Raw genomic sequence first — 16862 nt, forward strand, 5'->3', positions numbered from 1 at the left:
TTGAAAGAAAAGGCCAGTGTATTTTGTCACCCATGGCTTCAGGTATGGAGGAACAGAGCAGCTTAGTATGGTGACCCTGATGATTGCACAGGTATCCAAAGCCATTTGGGATAGGGGTCAGTTAAGGTGATCAAGTCACACCACATGACTGAATAGTGGGGAGTTGTAAGACTCCTTCTGGCAACAGGAACAGATAATACAATGCCCACAAATACTGACGCTCAATATGTGTCTGTTGAACACAGAGTGGCCGCTATCAACTGGGGATAAAACCATCAATAAGGTAAACATGGTCCTCTCTAGGGGAGCTTAGAGTTTGATGGGAATAAGATAGCAATGATACCTATAGCAAAGAGAGCATATGAGCCACCCCAGGCCCCTGCTCAGGTTAAGGAAAGTAGGATAATTTGAGACTGCAGTTATTCTGCTTACCAGGCATCAGTGATGTTGTTATTAATATTGCGTTTGTTGTTTACACCTCTTGTCTTTCCTCAAGTGTCACAGTCTTTGAGTACATAGAGAAGAGTAATATTTTCTGGTTGTATTTGTCTTTATGAACTTATTTAACAGGTTACAGTTTAATTTTCCAAGAAATGAAGTGGTGTATTTTTCCCTCAAAAGATGCAGGGGGAAAAAAGGTGACATATTAGGCAACATTTAATAAATTTAATAAATTAATAGGAAGTATCACAAAAACCTGGAATGGATAACATACAGGAACCAGGAATAAGACAACACTTTGAAACCACTCACAAAAAGTACCACTTGTTGAAAGAAGACTTACAGGAAATAATATAAGGCAGTCTGTTGCACATGTCTTAAACAGATATACATACATAATAGAACATCAAAATGATCTGTTTGACAGTAAATTCACCACGTTTACACTTATCACATGGACTTTAAAACATTTATAAAAGGTGTAGGTTTAACATTGAACTGTAAGGTTTATATCCAAATGAGTGTACTTGTTTCATACCGAACTGCACAGAACTTATGAATAGCACACAATTTGAGAATAATTACTGTGTTGGGTACTATTAAGTACTACTACTTGATGGCATAAGAATTATTAACAAATGTGCTGTAAGCTATTATCGTTCAACTTATTGCTAGTGCTTTTGAAAATCTGTGGTTTATATTTTATTTCTTTGTAAAACATGTGCTATGAGCTTGCTCCGATAGTTCAGGAAAGAAATCAGATGTTTCCAATTTTCTCTAATACTCACCATACTTCAGATCTGATTGCGTGGTCTTTTTAAAGACTGCTGAAGGATTTGCTTCAGTCCTTCTTATATCACCTACTCTGCCTTACATTAATACAAATCGATGGATTTATGCATCATACACGGCATACATGCAGGACACCATCTGTATGTGCAGAACTCATGCTCAGTGCATGGTGTGTTTCTTCAGACATTTTCATTTCAGTAAGAATTAGATCTCACTCAATTTCATATAACTGTTTTAACATGCAGTTCAACAGAGCCAACAGGCAGGTAGACTTTACTTTCATGTCATAATTGGGCATGCTCAAGCAATTGACCGGCATTTGGCAGTGTTGCAAATCACGTAGGGACTGTATGAGTGTCCTCAAATACGTCCATTGGCTCTCCCACCGCCCTTGTGGCAGACTGTTGGATTTATCTATGCTGTGTGTTGAGGACACACACCAGGGATTTTAGAAATTCAGATTCTGCCTTCACCAATTTCAAGATACTCTAAGGTGTGTAAGTAACTGTCAGGCATAAGAAATAGCATCATGAACTCTTCAGAAATTGATCCACAGTTGTGTGACATGGACACACATGGAAATACAGTTACTGGAAACCCTTGTACACTCTGCACACAGCATAGACTTAATGGTCTGACTTTAGCAATGTTTGAAAACCTTTCACGGTTAACAAACTAGTAAAATGTTACTGAACTCTTAGAGAGCAGCAGGCCCAAGAATGAAACAATGGCCAACACTTACTGTAACGCAACACTATATTTTAACAAAGATTTAAACTTCTGGTACATAATTGCAGTACAATGAAGAGCTTGCCACTTTTACAAATTAGCTGCAGCCTTGCCTGCACTAGAGAGTTTGGAAGGATCTGTAAATGAGATACATTTTGTTTAAAATCCAAATGGAAACTCTGTATTTCTGTTTTTCCCAAAGTTCAGTAAAAGCTTCTTTTTAATTACTTTTTTTTCACATTCTAAGGGCCCAGTTCTGTAGTCCTTAATCAAGCAAAACTTCCAAGCTTTTGATCATCTATGCTTCCAATGCAAGTTTTACTCAAAAATGGACTGCTAAATTAGGTCCTATAGATAGAGGTACCATAATTAATATACTATTTTAATAAGGCTCAAAATGCTAATTTCATTTTGTGTGTAGCACACAAACTTCCAGGATCCTGAGATCAAAACCCAATTGATGATGAATCCTGGATTGGGAAATAACTCTGGGATTTTGTTTCCCAGTTTAATCATGGAATTAGGTATTTACTAAGGACCAGAATGAAAACACTAATTCCAGTTTGCTTGTCATTATAATCGGAATTTGAACATTGTCTGTAAGAAGTGAAAAGCTGTTATTGGTGTATATATCTTGTATCATCCTTCCACTTCTGTAGTCCTGGTTAACCAGCTGCTATGTTAAAATACCACTATGTCTGGTGACAGACATTGCAGTAAAATATCAACAGAACATTCTGACAATGTCAAAATTTCCCCTATGTGTGACAACAAGGCTAAGTTCTGCCTTTGACTCACTAATAGTTATGATAGATTATCAGAAGGCAGAACCTATCTTACTGTGTTTATGTGTGTAGATGAGCTGAGCAAGAATTTAAAGTGTATATTTACTGTTAACCCAGAAAATAGATTTCACTGAATTTGTTCAATTTTGGCGTGGTTGAAGTGTAACCACTGTCCTGTGCATCATTCTGGTCTCCTGCAAATGTCACCTGAGATGAAGATCAACACTTCCGTATGTGAAAAAGAAAAAGAGAGAGAGAGAGAAGAGGGAAAGAAAGAAAGCAAGAAAGAGAGGGAGGGAAGGAGGAAGGAAGGAAGGAAGGGGGAAAAAATCAACATGTTTGCATCAAACAACCAAAGTAAATTATTCTCAATCTATTATAAACAGTAAATACAGAACCCTAAATCTCACTACTGTAAGCATGATTGTAAAGTACAGGATTGCAAAGCTATATATAAAAACAACTTTTTCAGACAGCAATATTTACATTAGGTTATGACTGACAGAAGAATTATAGAACAGTTTCCTACATTTGTAGCTTTACTGTAGGAAAAGACTGCACCGCTCTTTCTTACACACTACTAATCCTTTCACTAACCACATTGGAGGGATTAACTGGTAGCTCCAAATTCTCCATTTGCATCTCTATACCGGCCTCCTGGTCATCAGCTTTCTTAATCACTGGTTCATTGGTGTGCCGGTAAATGTTAACATTAAGCTCCCTCCCAGACAAAGCAGTGGCAGCAACTCTCGGTATTTGTCTGATCCGAGGCTTTTTATCTGCCTTATAATTGCAGCGCAAATAGTTGGAGAAAGCCCTTCGGTAAACTTTGTTGAAAAGAGTGTACACCAGAGGATTAATTCCTGAACAAACATAGCCAATCCAAACAAACACATTCAGAAGTTTTTCCATTAGCTTTTGATTACAAGCCTTCCCACAAAGAACCGACAGGATATTAGTAATAAAAAACGGGCACCACATGATCAGAAACACAAAGAAAACAATGCCAAGGACTTTCGAGGCTTTTCGTTCATTGTTGATAGCTTGCATGGTGCCCCTTGGCCGTCTTTCCTTCTTCTTCCTTCGGCGTGGGTTCAAATCTTGGTTAGGGTTTGCAGAGTTCTCTTCATCAGTATTCCTCTTGCAGCACTTCAGGAAATCCAGGCTAATTCCGGGCGGTTCCTCCGTGTGGCCGTGCAGTAACATCAGAGCTTGTCGGCGAAGGACGTGGATCGTTAGACAGTATGTAATCACCATGATCGTCAGCGGTATGAAGAAAGCTACGAAGGACCCAATAAGAACGAAATTTGGGTCATTCAGCACGCAGGTGGTGTTGTTGATGAACACCTTGTCTTCATCCCTCAGTCCAATCACTGGGATAGGAACTGATACACCTACAGGAACAGAAAAGAAGGTAGGACATTGTTACAACATATTGAAGGGTCGCACAGATTTGTACAGTGGGATGCATTTAATTGCATTTCACTGAAGAAAATTTAGATCTGTCTGTTGAAGGCTATTCACAGCATAAATGGGTAGTCACATGAAAGAGTAGCAGTATGATATCAGAAAATGACAGCTTTTTTCAAGTTAGGAATGCCTTCTCGCCAAATTTCCTGTAGAAGATGTGGAATTATCATTATTGAGATAATTATAGGTATGGTTGTGCATAAGAGTGGTTCGTGTCTTTTTTGTTTTATCTCCAATTCCTAGAACTGTCCTGGCTCATAGAAAGCACTCAATAAATATTTGTTGAATGAGTGAATAACTTCACATCTATACTCAATGACGTCAATAAATTCAACTGTTCATTTTTTTTTTTAACATCTTTATTGGGGTATAATTGCTTTACAATGGTGTGTTAGTTTCTGCTTTATAACAAAGTGAATCAGTTATACATATACATATGTTCCCATATGTCTTCCCTCTTGCGTCTCCCTCCCTCCCACCCTCCCTATCCCACCCCTCCAGGCTGTCACAAAGCACCGAGCCAATATCCCTGTGCCGTGCGGCTGCTTCCCACTAGCTATCTACCTTACTACGTTTGTTATCAACTGTTCATTTTTAAGCAGCTTCCAAATGCAATAAAAATGATGTGTATGCCACCTACAAGAGTAATTATAGCATATCAGGGTTGGCTGAGCTTTTAGCCAAGGACATCTTTTCCTGAGGAAAGTGGTCAAGAAGAGGAACTTCTGTGTGTGTGTCCTTTGGAGACAGGGCCTAGGAGCTCTGGAGTTACTGGAGATGGAGAGGATAGTATGTCCCCCAAACAGGAATTAGATCTGACCACAGTGTGGACATAATCTATGCAGAAACTGAAAGGATTGTCTTTTTAGTAAGCATTTTCCTGAGACTCTGTGCTTAAGCAGGGTCAAGAGACAGATAGAAATGCTGAGTTGGGAAAGATACAGTCCTCCCATTTCTGTGTGGAGTTTTGAACTCTTTTGTTTTTTAAGAATACTGAGAGGTAGTAATTTGGTAAGCACTTCCATTAATAAAGAAGCTCACAGGCAGAAGATATCAACAAGGAGGTGGGAGCAGAAGGTGCTCTTATGCCTGAGCATAAGTAAGAAACCTAGAAATTTTTAGAAATCATTATGGTAGATCTCGAAGAGGTCCTACATTAATAAGTAGGGATAACTTGCAAGTGAAATTCAAATTTTAATATTAATTTATTCTCTCTTGTGTCCACAGGAACTTGAAGCCTGGGAAAATTCAGACTGCATTTTTAGGATTCCATCAGAGATTATTATGAGGAATCCTGAGCTGGTGGATATCTGCACTATGAACTGTGAGAGGGGATAGAAGCGCACTCTCAAAGATCATTGTTGGCTTTAGGGAACAGTGACAAATCTGAAACTGAAAGTCCCTATAGATTCTTTTTTTTTTTTTTTGCCGCACAGCGTGGGTGATGGGATCTCAGTTTCCTGACCAGGGATTGAACCCAGAATCCCAACCGCTAGGCCACCAGGGAACTCCCCTACAGGAGTCTTAACACACTTTGTCAGGTATACAGTGTTTGGCTGGCTGATCAAGAAGGAAATAAATGGTAAATGTTTCTTTGCTAAGAGCTCGCTGAGGATATTGATTGGTAATTAATTTCTAGGAAGACATGAGGAAGAAAGAGTCTTTGGAAAGTGATCTTTAAGCCTTCTAACTCAGACCCTGAATTTCTTAAATGACCGTTTTTTTTTGTTTGTTGTTTTTTCTAGAGAAAGAGGCCAAGTGATGGTATGAGAACCAGTGATAGATGTGACAAGACTTCTTGGGGTATTGGTATATGCCTGCAACCCTGAACCTGGGCATGCCATTCAAGAAAGTTAAAACGGCTGTGAAAACTAGGAGACACTGCAAACAGAAAGTGTCCTCAGGTAATACAGTGCAGGATCCGGTGAACTTTGAACTCTGGATGGGAAGAGTGGCAAGTATCAGAAGGTAATATTCACCCAGTTTGATGAACCACGCAGATTACATTTCTTAAGAGTTATAAAATGACAGGTAAGAATGTGGTCGGTTTGTACTGTTAGGATCTTTATTCCAAAAGTTATAAATATGAGGGAATATCTAGAAAGAGTGTAGATCCAGCTTGCCTGAAAAAAGTCAGTATTGGCTTTATCCTTCATGAAATGTTTTAGTGAGGATTAGGCTGCAGGAAGTTTTCTGGAGTTAAGGAAGCTAATATGAGATTAAGAAAAGAGGGACGGGTTACTTAAACACAAATCATTTACAAGAGAAAAAATTAGAGAGAGAACCTAAGATTAAGAGAGACTTAAAAGACCTATCAAGCATTATAATATGTGGACCTTCTTGGGATCTTGATGCAAATAAATTTTAAAAAATATTCATGACACAGGTGGAAATTTTGAACAATGGCCTTTTGATGATATTAAATAATTTTTGTTCATTAATTTTTAAAAGTGATGTTGATATTGTGGTTCTGTAGAAAAAATCTTATATTTTTAGATATAGAGACTGAAGTATTTAAGGATAAAGTATTACGATTCTGAGGTTTATTTCAAAATAATATGGGAGGGAGAAGTGGATGGAAGTATGGATGAAAGAAGGCAGTCCATAAACTGATAAATCTTGGAGCTGGGTAATGAGTACATGGGTCTTTACTATATAATTCTATCTAACTTTACAATCTTTGGAAGTGTCTCTAACAAAAGTTTAATATTTTAAAAATTGAAGAAATTAAAAGAAGACATAGAAGTCCTTTCTGGAACAGAGAAAGAAATGGCTATTAGACCTCAGATCATAAAAGTCTCTAAGATTTACTACCACTGCTAACTTTGGAAGTGATTATTTCTAGAGCAAAAGTCTTGGCCTCCTGAGTGGAAACGCTCAACATTTTCATATAAATATAGAGAAGAAGGCGGTTTTCTGACAAAATGTTGGTAGAAAACTATGTTATACTTTCTCAGGATCCTATAGCAAGACCAGAGGAGGGGTATAGTGGAATGGCTCCCCTTCCAAACTGCCCCCCTCCCCTGCCCTCTAGCAATGTGAGAACCAGAGCCTGAGGCTAGAAACTTGATCTGGGGAGTTTGCATTCATTCTGGAGGAATCCTGACAAGGGTAGACATATCTACACTCAGGAAACAAGTGCTGGAGTGGAGATTCAATTCCCAAGGAAATGCTGCACAATATTTTAGGTATTTCTAGATATCTGAAGTTTCTAGGGAAGGCCTCACACTCTGATCAGAAGGTCAGTGGAAGTCAGCATTACTCAGAGCCCAGCTCTGAACTGGTATTAGCTTGTTTCTGTTAAAAGATTTATTCACTTTCCTAAAGGATTCTTGGGCCTAAAAGTAAGCCTGTTGAGAGACAACAAGAGAGGGTAGCAGAGTGATCCCAGATGAGCTAAAGGAGTTATTGGGTATGTGATGCCAATTTTATCCCTGGCATCTATTTGTATAATTTTATGTACATTGAACAAAGAGTGATTCTAAGGCTGCCTTTTATTGAGTCTATCTTGTATGCCAGGCATTGAGCCATGCATATTACTGACATTAAAGATATAAAATGTATTATCTCAATTTGGTTAAAACTCCTAAAATACAGATATTATTTGGTGAAGGAGCTTAACCGTTTTACCAAATCTATATCATCACTAGTTTTATTTGTTTTTGGTTTTTCAGAAACTGTGAATGCAGTCAACAAAACAAGAAACTTAAGTTCTTTTGTCAGTATCTGGAAATGAAATGTAAATAATAGCAGCTAAAGCAGCATTAATAGCAGTACCTATTGTACAGATTATCTTAATCAATACTTAAAAAACAATTAAAAGTATATGTCAGCAGTTTTCAAAGTGTGGTTCAAGGACCCTGGGGGGCCTCTGATACTCTTTTAGAGAGTTTGCTATGTTTCCCTTTTCCAGCTATTTATCTTTAAAACTGCATTTTCTTTATAAACTTCAACCTAATAACATAAAACAGGTTGAATGCAGATACATAAATGAGAATCCAACTATATTTCCCTAAAACTAAATATTAAAGAGATTTTAAAACTGTAAAACAATGTCGGCCTTCTCTCAATTATTTTTGGGAAATATAGTTTATTTTTATAAAAAGTATTTACATTGACATTAAATGGATTCATTACTGTTATTTAAAATGAAATGATTCATAAATATGTTAAATATTTCTCAGTTTTAAGTTATATTATAATAAATATCAATAGATATAATCCACACAAACAAAAGCTCTTTGAGGTCTTCAGTTATTTCGAAAAGTATAAATAGGTCCTGACACCAAAGAGTTTGAGAGCTGCTGTTCTATATTAATGGATGAAGTTACTTAAGCCCTGGAGAGTTAAATTCAGCAAATTTATGAAGTCTTTCTCAGTATTTTAAATTTGTCAGCTAGTAGAAATTCAGGTGATGTTATGTCAGGGTAAACATAAACAACATCAGTAATGGCAACTAAATATTTTACATGCATCATCTCACTCATTGTCGTAAAAATTATGAAAGGCGCATGTTATTTGGTGAAGTTAACTTCAGAAAAGTTAAATTAATTTAGCAAGTATAATGAAGCAGTCTTTGATATTTTTAAACCTTTGATATGTCCAAGGAGAAAAAGTGAAAATGAACTCCAAAGAAGATATACAGATTGCCAACAAACACATGAAAGAATGCTCAACATCATTAATCATTAGAGAAATGCAAATCAAAACTACAATGCGATATCATCTCACACCGGTCAGAATGGCCATCATCAAAAAATCTACAAACAGGGGCTTCCCTGGTGGCGCAGTGGTTGAGAATCTGCCTGCTAATGCAGGGGACACGGGTTCACACCCTGGTCTATGAAGATCCCACATGCCGCGGAGCAACTAGGCCTGTGTGCCACAACTACTGAGCCTGCGCGTCTGGAGCCTGTGCTCCGCAACAAGAGAGGCTGCGATAGTGAGAGGCCTGTGCATCGCAATGAAGAGTGGCCCCCACTTGCCACAACTAGAGAAAGCCCTCGCACAGAAACGAAGACCTAACACAGCCCAAAATAAATTAATTAATTAAAAAAAATCTACAAACAATAAATGCTGGAGAGGATGTGGAGAAAAGGGAACCCTCCGACACCGTTGGTGGGAATGTAAACTGATACAGCCACTATGGAGAACAGTATGGAGGTTCCTTAAAAAAGTAAAAATAAAACTACCATACGACCCAGCAACCCCACTACTGGGCATATACCCTGAGAAAACCATAATTCAAAAGGAGTCACGTACCACAACGTTCATTGCAGCTCTATTTACAATAGCCAGGACATGGAAGCAACCTAAGTGTCCATCGACAGATGAATGGATAAAGAAGATGTGGCACATATATAAATGGAATATTACTCAGCTATAAAAAGAAATGAAATTGAGTTATTTGTAGTGAGGTGGATGGACCTAGAGTCTGTCATACAGAGTGAACTAAGGCAGAAAGAAAAAAACAAATACCGTATATTAACACATATATATGGAATCTTAAAAAAAAAAAAAAAAAAAAAAAGGTCATGAAGAACCTAGGGGCAAGATGGGAATAAAGACGCAGACCTACTAGAGAATGGACTTGAGGACACCAGGAGGGGGAAGGATAAGCTGGGACAAAGTGAGAGAGTGGTAGTGTATATATGGATATATATACACTACCAAAAATAAAATAGGTAACTAGTGGGAAGCAGTTGCATAGCATAGGGAGATCAGCTCAGTGTTTTGTGACCAGCTAGAAGGGTGGGATAGGGAGGGTGGGAGGGAGGGAGATGCAAGAGGAAAGAGATATGGGAACATATGTATATGTATAACTGATTCACTTTGTTATAAAGCAGAAACTAACACACCATTGTAAAGCAATTATACTCCAATAAAAACGTTAAAAAAAAAAAAAAAGAAAGAAAATGCCAGGTATAAATAACAATTGCAATAATAATAACTACTTTTTACTGAGTGCTTTTTATTTGTCACACGCTGAGTCATGTGTTTTATAATTATTACATACTTTCATATATTATTTAATCCAGACAAAAAACATAAAAAGAAGGAATTATTAACTAGAATTACTAAGTCTTTCTGAAATTAACTTCAATTAATCTACATCATCTTTAGAATTTTAGAAAGAACAAAGATAAGTTATAATTCACATTCGGCTGAAAATATCAGGTACTACTTCAACCAATAAACAGTCAAATATTTTGCATGCATTATCTCATTTAGTTCTCAGAAAATCCTGTGAAAGTGATTATTATTCATTAAGGTTACTTAAACTCAGAGAGAAAAAAAATACTTTCAATAAACATGTGGAGTCTTAGCATTTTAGGAACACTGAATTCAGTAATAGTTATAGTTCAAGTTTTTATTGAAAATATGTGTTACTATGACTACCACGACTACTATCATTTATTGAGTGCTTACTAACTTTGGTACTGTATCTGCAGTATATACTTTATATGCATTATTTTATTCTAGCCTCATAAAAGCCATAAAATAACTTGGTGCAGTTATTTTACTTCAGATAAGGCAAGTAAGTTCAGAGAATGTATAAAGATGTTCGCATTATTTCTTGAAGCCTTGAATTCAAGCAACACAGATCAATTCTCTTCAATCAGATAATAATACCATATGCCAATCATTCTTAGATGTACATTTCTTTTAGATTTTAACATCTTCTAATGTGTGATGCATCTTACAATTGATAGTATCTTACAATCAGTGTTGGCCAGACAGTAGTCATTACATAGCGTTACATTGTCAGCGTATGTGTGAGCCTGGTCTGATAAACTTCTTTTGACATCTTCTGGTAAGATCAAAATTACCAGTAGCAAAATTTGCAAAGTGGCTATCAGCAGCATGGTAATAGTTCACTGTGAACGAAAAATTATGTCATAACAGGCAAAAAGAGGGAGTGTTCTGAACAAGGCATCCTCAACAGCACCAAATGTCACAGAAGGGTCTAGAATTTGAAACATTTCCTCTGTCTTTGAAAATGAGGTCACTGGTGATTATAGAGAGAACAATTATAGTGGAGTAGTGAAGACAGGAAACAGATTGCCGAGAGATGAATAATAAATGGTAATTAGATAGAGGAAAGAGAGATTATAAAATACATTTCCTGGAGCAGATTGACCAACATCAAAATGAAAACATAGATTAAGGGAATTTTTTACTGAACTGCAGGGCTATCTCCTAGGTATCTATTTTCATGAGTTTTTCATGGAGAGGAATTTTTTCAAGGACACCTAGGAGGATGACACAATGTCAGGCTGATGGGAATGGTCCCTTGCCTCACAGAGTAATAAGTGAGTCCCTTGACAATGGGAATTGACAGCAGAAGATGAAGGAACTATTTTCAGAGAAGAACATAGAAGACAAAACAAACACAAGCAGTGCTGCCTTAGTTCTCAGGTGACAAAGTGTGACTGAGAGTTGGAGAAATATTTTGCATACTTCGGCAGATAAATCAGTATTGTGATGATGCAGTGGGAATTTTAAGGAAGTCAGAATCAGGTTGAGAGTCAACTTTGAACTTAAGGAGTTTTTAGCTTTGAGAAGAGTAGGAACCTAGGCATGCATGAATGAAGGATATCGAGTAAGGAAAAGACCTTAAATGACTTTGAGGGAAGTGGAACTAAAAGAAGAAGATTCTTCGTAAGCAGGAAAGCATGAGAAGACAGTTCATGAGGTGACAAAAGGAATGCCCAGGGTTTGTAAGATAAACCTGGGTAAGAGTTTCTGGACAGCTGGGTGTTAAAAAGAAATAGCAAGCACCAAATGGAGTCATCTGCCTCCATGACAGCAAACTAAGGCTTAATAGTCTCAACTTCTCCCAATAATGTGACTTTTAAGCAATCTGAAATTTCCTGGTCAGCACTAATGAGGTAATCTGCATAATGACCCCTTCCATTACCTTTTCCCTCAAAAGAAGATGACCTAACCTGAAATAATTATTTTCTTTTGCTAATAACTTCCTTGCCCCACTCTCCTTCTGCCTGTAAAAACCTTCCATTTGAAGGACTTCCTTTGAAGTCCTTATTTATTCACTAGAAGGGATGCTACCCAATTCATGAATCATTGAATAAAGCCAATTAGATCTTACAATTTACTCAGTTGAATTTTATTTTTTAAACAGTGAGGGAGGTCCTAGGGAGGTCCAACTATAATATGGCTGAGTGCATGAGGAAGTGAAATTTGAGATAACATCGAAATATGGCAACATTACTACTGATGGGTAGCAGAATATGCCACACCAAAATATGCGTCTTTGGCGTAAGGATTATTTTGAGTTATTTTGAGAAATGACAGACACAAGAGAAGCTCTGAAAACAGCCTAAGAGAAATTTGCATTTACAAAGGAAATCTCCATTCGTAAACATTTTCCTCTCTGTACCTGGAAGAGAAGGATGACTAAATCATAAGAGAATCTTATCAATGGAGAAGAAGCCCACTTAATTCTGCATAACAAACCTAACCCTTGTTTACCTAGCTTTTCCTGGTCGCCTCTTATAACTGGTTTCCCCCACCCCACATCTTTATTTGTCTTTAGCTGAAGATGGTATTTAAGGTGATGGCTTACACCATTTGGGGTAGTTACTTAGTTTTTCTGGGTATCTCCCATGTATACATAACATATACATGTTAATAAACATATTTGTTTTCTCTTTTTAAACTGTGTTTTATTATAGGAGTCTAAGCCCAAAACTCAGAAGGGTAGAGGGAAAATTATTTTTCCTCCCCTACATTGCTCACAAGCTAATGAAGATTGAGGAAACTAAGATTATATTTAAGGTACAATAATATGCTTACACATTAAAGGTGAAGGCCAATAGAATGGAAGAGCTTAAAGATACAGAAAAGAAAGGCTAAGATGTTAGATAAAGGTCCCTGAGGAGGCAAAGTTGGAAACAGTTGGAAAAATTACACTAGGTCTAAAGACTGGTTGTTCCTTTCTATTAGAAGACATAGTAGTATGAATGGGTGGCAGAGATTATTGGGCCTTATACAAAAAGGTAGAAGAGAGATGAGAAGAAAGTGTTAAACGGCAAAAGAACAGAGTTGTTAACTGGATGCACAAAGTGATTTAAATGTATATCTGTTGATTCCACAAAGCAGTGAGAAATAAGGAGAGTAAATGCAGATAGATGAGTGTGGATAGTCAGCTTTCTTAAAGATAAAATCAGACAGTTGAACACCCTTACATGCTATTGGAAAAATATTCAGGAGAGGGAGTTTGAAGATGTGGAGAAAAAGACATTGAGTAATGGAGCCAGACCCTGAGAACTTGAGAAAAAATAGACTCATGGGTTCCAGGAAGAAAGTCAAGACTTGGGTAGAGGGTGGCCTCAATTCTCTTGTAACAGGTTAAAAAAAAAAAAGATTATTATACAAGGGAAAGAATTAAGGGAAGAGTAGAGGGGATTGGGAGAATAGACAGATTTTTTGAGCCATTTAGAAGTTCCATTGATAGGATATGGTGATTGATAGGATGTGGCATGTGAGGGAGAGGCAAGAGTTAATAAGTAAATGAAAATTTTCTATTTTGTGTCATTAGGTAGATGGGGATGCCATTAAGCACAAGAACATAGATGAAGGAGCAGGATTTTGGCAGTGAAAGTAATGGACTCACGTTGGATTGTGTAAAGTTAGAGATGTTTGTGAGTATCAATATGGAATTCTCTGTGAATATAGTTGTTTAAAACTCAGGAGACAGGTGCGGTTGGGAACAGTATCTTTCTTATAAAGGGAAACTTCAAGGTCATGATCTTTTAGGGAGAACTTTGGTGAAAAGAAGTCATAGAAAAATCTAGGGAAAGGGTTCCAAACCTTTTTGTACCTAAGGATCTCTTCTTAGAATAATTTTTTTTTTTTTAGAATAATGTTTTTAATATATAAAATAACATACAGGAGATTGCAAAGGAAATAAATTATTTTGACATTCTGCTATCAAAATATTAAAGATAAAATTTAGAAACAGTAATATATGCAGGTTTTAATTAGCACATTAAATAACAAAATCTAGTAATGGGCCTAACAGCTCCTGAAATTTGAAATAGTGATGAGCATCTATCATATGGCAAGATATCTGCCACAACCGAATATGATTTTCAAGTATTTGTAATGACTATTGGTGATACTGTTACAGATATTGCAAATTACTATTTTGGTTTATTGCTTACATTTGTAATTGAAGTAAATCCCAAATTTCAGTTATAAGTTAGTTAAAATAAAGATGCAGGGAGGGAGTGGCCAAGATGGTAAAGTAGAAAGACCCTGAGTTCACCTCCTCTCATAGGAACATCAAAATTACAACTATTTACAGAACAACCATCAATGAGGACAACCTGAAGACTGATAGTAAAGATCTTTTACAACTAAAAATGTAAAGAAGGAACCAAAATGAGACAGGTTGGAGGGGTAGAGACACAATATAGTCAAGATCCATCCCCCTGGGTAGGTAACCCACAAATGAGAGGATATTACAATTGCAAGGGTTCTTCCTAAGGAATGAGTGGTCCAAGCCCCACGTTGGGCTCCTCGCCCAGGGGGCTTGCACCAGGAAGACAAGTCCCCAGAATGTTTGGCTTTGAAGGCCAGTGGGGCTTACTTTTGGGGAGGGCTGTAGGAAAAAGAGACTCTACTCTTGGCACACACAAAGCCTCACAAGCTCTGAGACCCAGGGCAGAGGCAGTAATATGAAAGGAGCCTGGGTCATAACCACTTGCTATCTTAGCCTCCTGGAGAGGCAGGAGAAAACTTGGATCCACCCTGGGGACATACATGCTAGCAGTAGCCATTTTGGGGAGCTCATTCTACCATGAGGACAATGGTGCTGGCAAGTGCCAATTCTAGCACCAGAGATCACAGGACCCTACCCTGCCCACCAGCAGGCCAGCATTAGCCTCAGGAACCCCTGGACTGTGCCACCAGACATGATGGGACACAGCCCTGCCCACCAGCAACCAGCAATCTTCACAATAGGCAGGGCCCAGCAGCCAACCAGACTGGGGGCCAGCCTTACCTACAAGCATGCCTATAGTAGTCAGCCCACCACAAAAGAAGGGCCCATGCAGCTCACATAGATGACACCACTAGAGCATGTAGCTCTGGTGACCAGAGGGGAGTGCACTGCTGAAAGGCATAGGAAGTCTCCTACATAAGGCCACTTCTCCAAGGTCAGGAAATGTAACCCATCTACCAGAAACATAGAAATAAAAACAGCAAATTAGGCAAAATGAGGCAGCAGAGAAATATGTGCTTAAAGGAGGAACAAGATAAAGCCCCAAAAGAACTAAATGGAGATAAACAGTCTATCTGATAAAGAGTTCAAGGTAATGATCATGAAGGTGCTCAAATAACTCAGGAGAAGGATGGATAAACACAGTTAGACGTTAGAAGTTTTTAAACAAAGAGTTAGAAAATATAAATAAGAACCAAGCAAAGCTGAAGAATACAATAACAAATAAAAAATAAACCAGAAGGAATCAACAGTAGATTAGATGATACAAAGGAAGAGATCAGGGAACTGGAAAGCAGAGCAGTGGAAATCACTCAGGCAGAACAGAAAATTTTTTTTTTTTTAAATATCAGGACAGTTTAAGAGACCTCTGGGACAACATCAAGCCTATTAACACTTGCATTGTAGGGATCCCAGAAAGAGAAGAGAGAGAAAAATGTGCAGGGAACTTATTTGAAGTCATAATAGCTGAAAACTTTTCTAACCTGGGAAAGAAAACAGCCATCCAGGTCCAGGAATCACAGAGAGTCTCAAACAGGATAAACTCAAAGAGGAACAGGCCAAGACACATTGTAATTAAAATGGCAAAAATTAAAGATAAAAAGACAATATTAAAAGCACCAAAGGAAAAGCAGCAAGTTATGTACGAGGGAACTCCCATGAGGCTATCAGTTGACTTTTCAGCAGAAACTCTGCAGGTCAGAAAGAGTGGCATGATATATTAAAAGTGATGAAAGGAAAAAACCTACTACCAAGAATACTCTACCTAACGGGGCTGTCACTCAGAATTAAAGGAGAGATCAAGAATTTTGCAGACGAGCAAAAGCTAAAAGAATTCAGAACCATGAAATCAGTTTCAGAAGAAATATTAAAGGTACTACTCTAATTGGAAAAGAAAGACCACAACTCCACAACCAGAAAAATGAAAATTACAAAAGAAAATCTCATTGCTAAAGACAAATATATAGTGAAGGTAGTAGATCAATCACTTATGAAATTAGTAAGAAGCTTAAAAGACAAAAGTAGTAAAATCATCTATATCCACAGTAAGTAGTTAAGGGATACACAAAACAAAAAGGTTGTAAACTATGATGTCCAAAACATTAAAAGTGGGGAAGGACATAAAAATTCAGGTTTGTTAAAATGCATTTGAACTTAAGAGATAGCAACTTAAAATAATCATATATTTATATAGATATATATAAAGTTCATTGTAACCACAAACAAAATCTATAATAGAAATACACACAAAAAGAGAAAGAAGTCCAAACATAACACTAAAGATAGTTATCAAATCACAAGGGAAGAGAACAAAAGAAGTATAAATGAAAAAATAGAACTACAAAACAGCCCCAAAACAATGAACAAAATGGCAATAAGTACATACCTATCAATAATTA

General features: G+C 37.3%; 1 protein-coding gene across 1 annotated transcript in view; it reads right to left on the minus strand.

Annotated features, from left to right (window-relative positions):
* Positions 1-702: 702 nt before the first annotated feature.
* Positions 703-16862, minus strand: part of HTR2C (5-hydroxytryptamine receptor 2C) — a 258300-nt gene continuing 242140 nt past the window's right edge. Inside the window, exon 6 of the mRNA XM_030835721.2 lies at positions 703-4141. Within this exon, the coding sequence (XP_030691581.1) occupies positions 3318-4141 (824 nt within the window). The 3' untranslated portion in view covers positions 703-3317. The remainder of the gene's footprint in view (positions 4142-16862) is intronic.

Source organism: Globicephala melas, chromosome X (assembly GCF_963455315.2).
Source record: "Globicephala melas chromosome X, mGloMel1.2, whole genome shotgun sequence".
Classification (NCBI taxonomy): Eukaryota; Metazoa; Chordata; class Mammalia; order Artiodactyla; family Delphinidae; genus Globicephala; species Globicephala melas.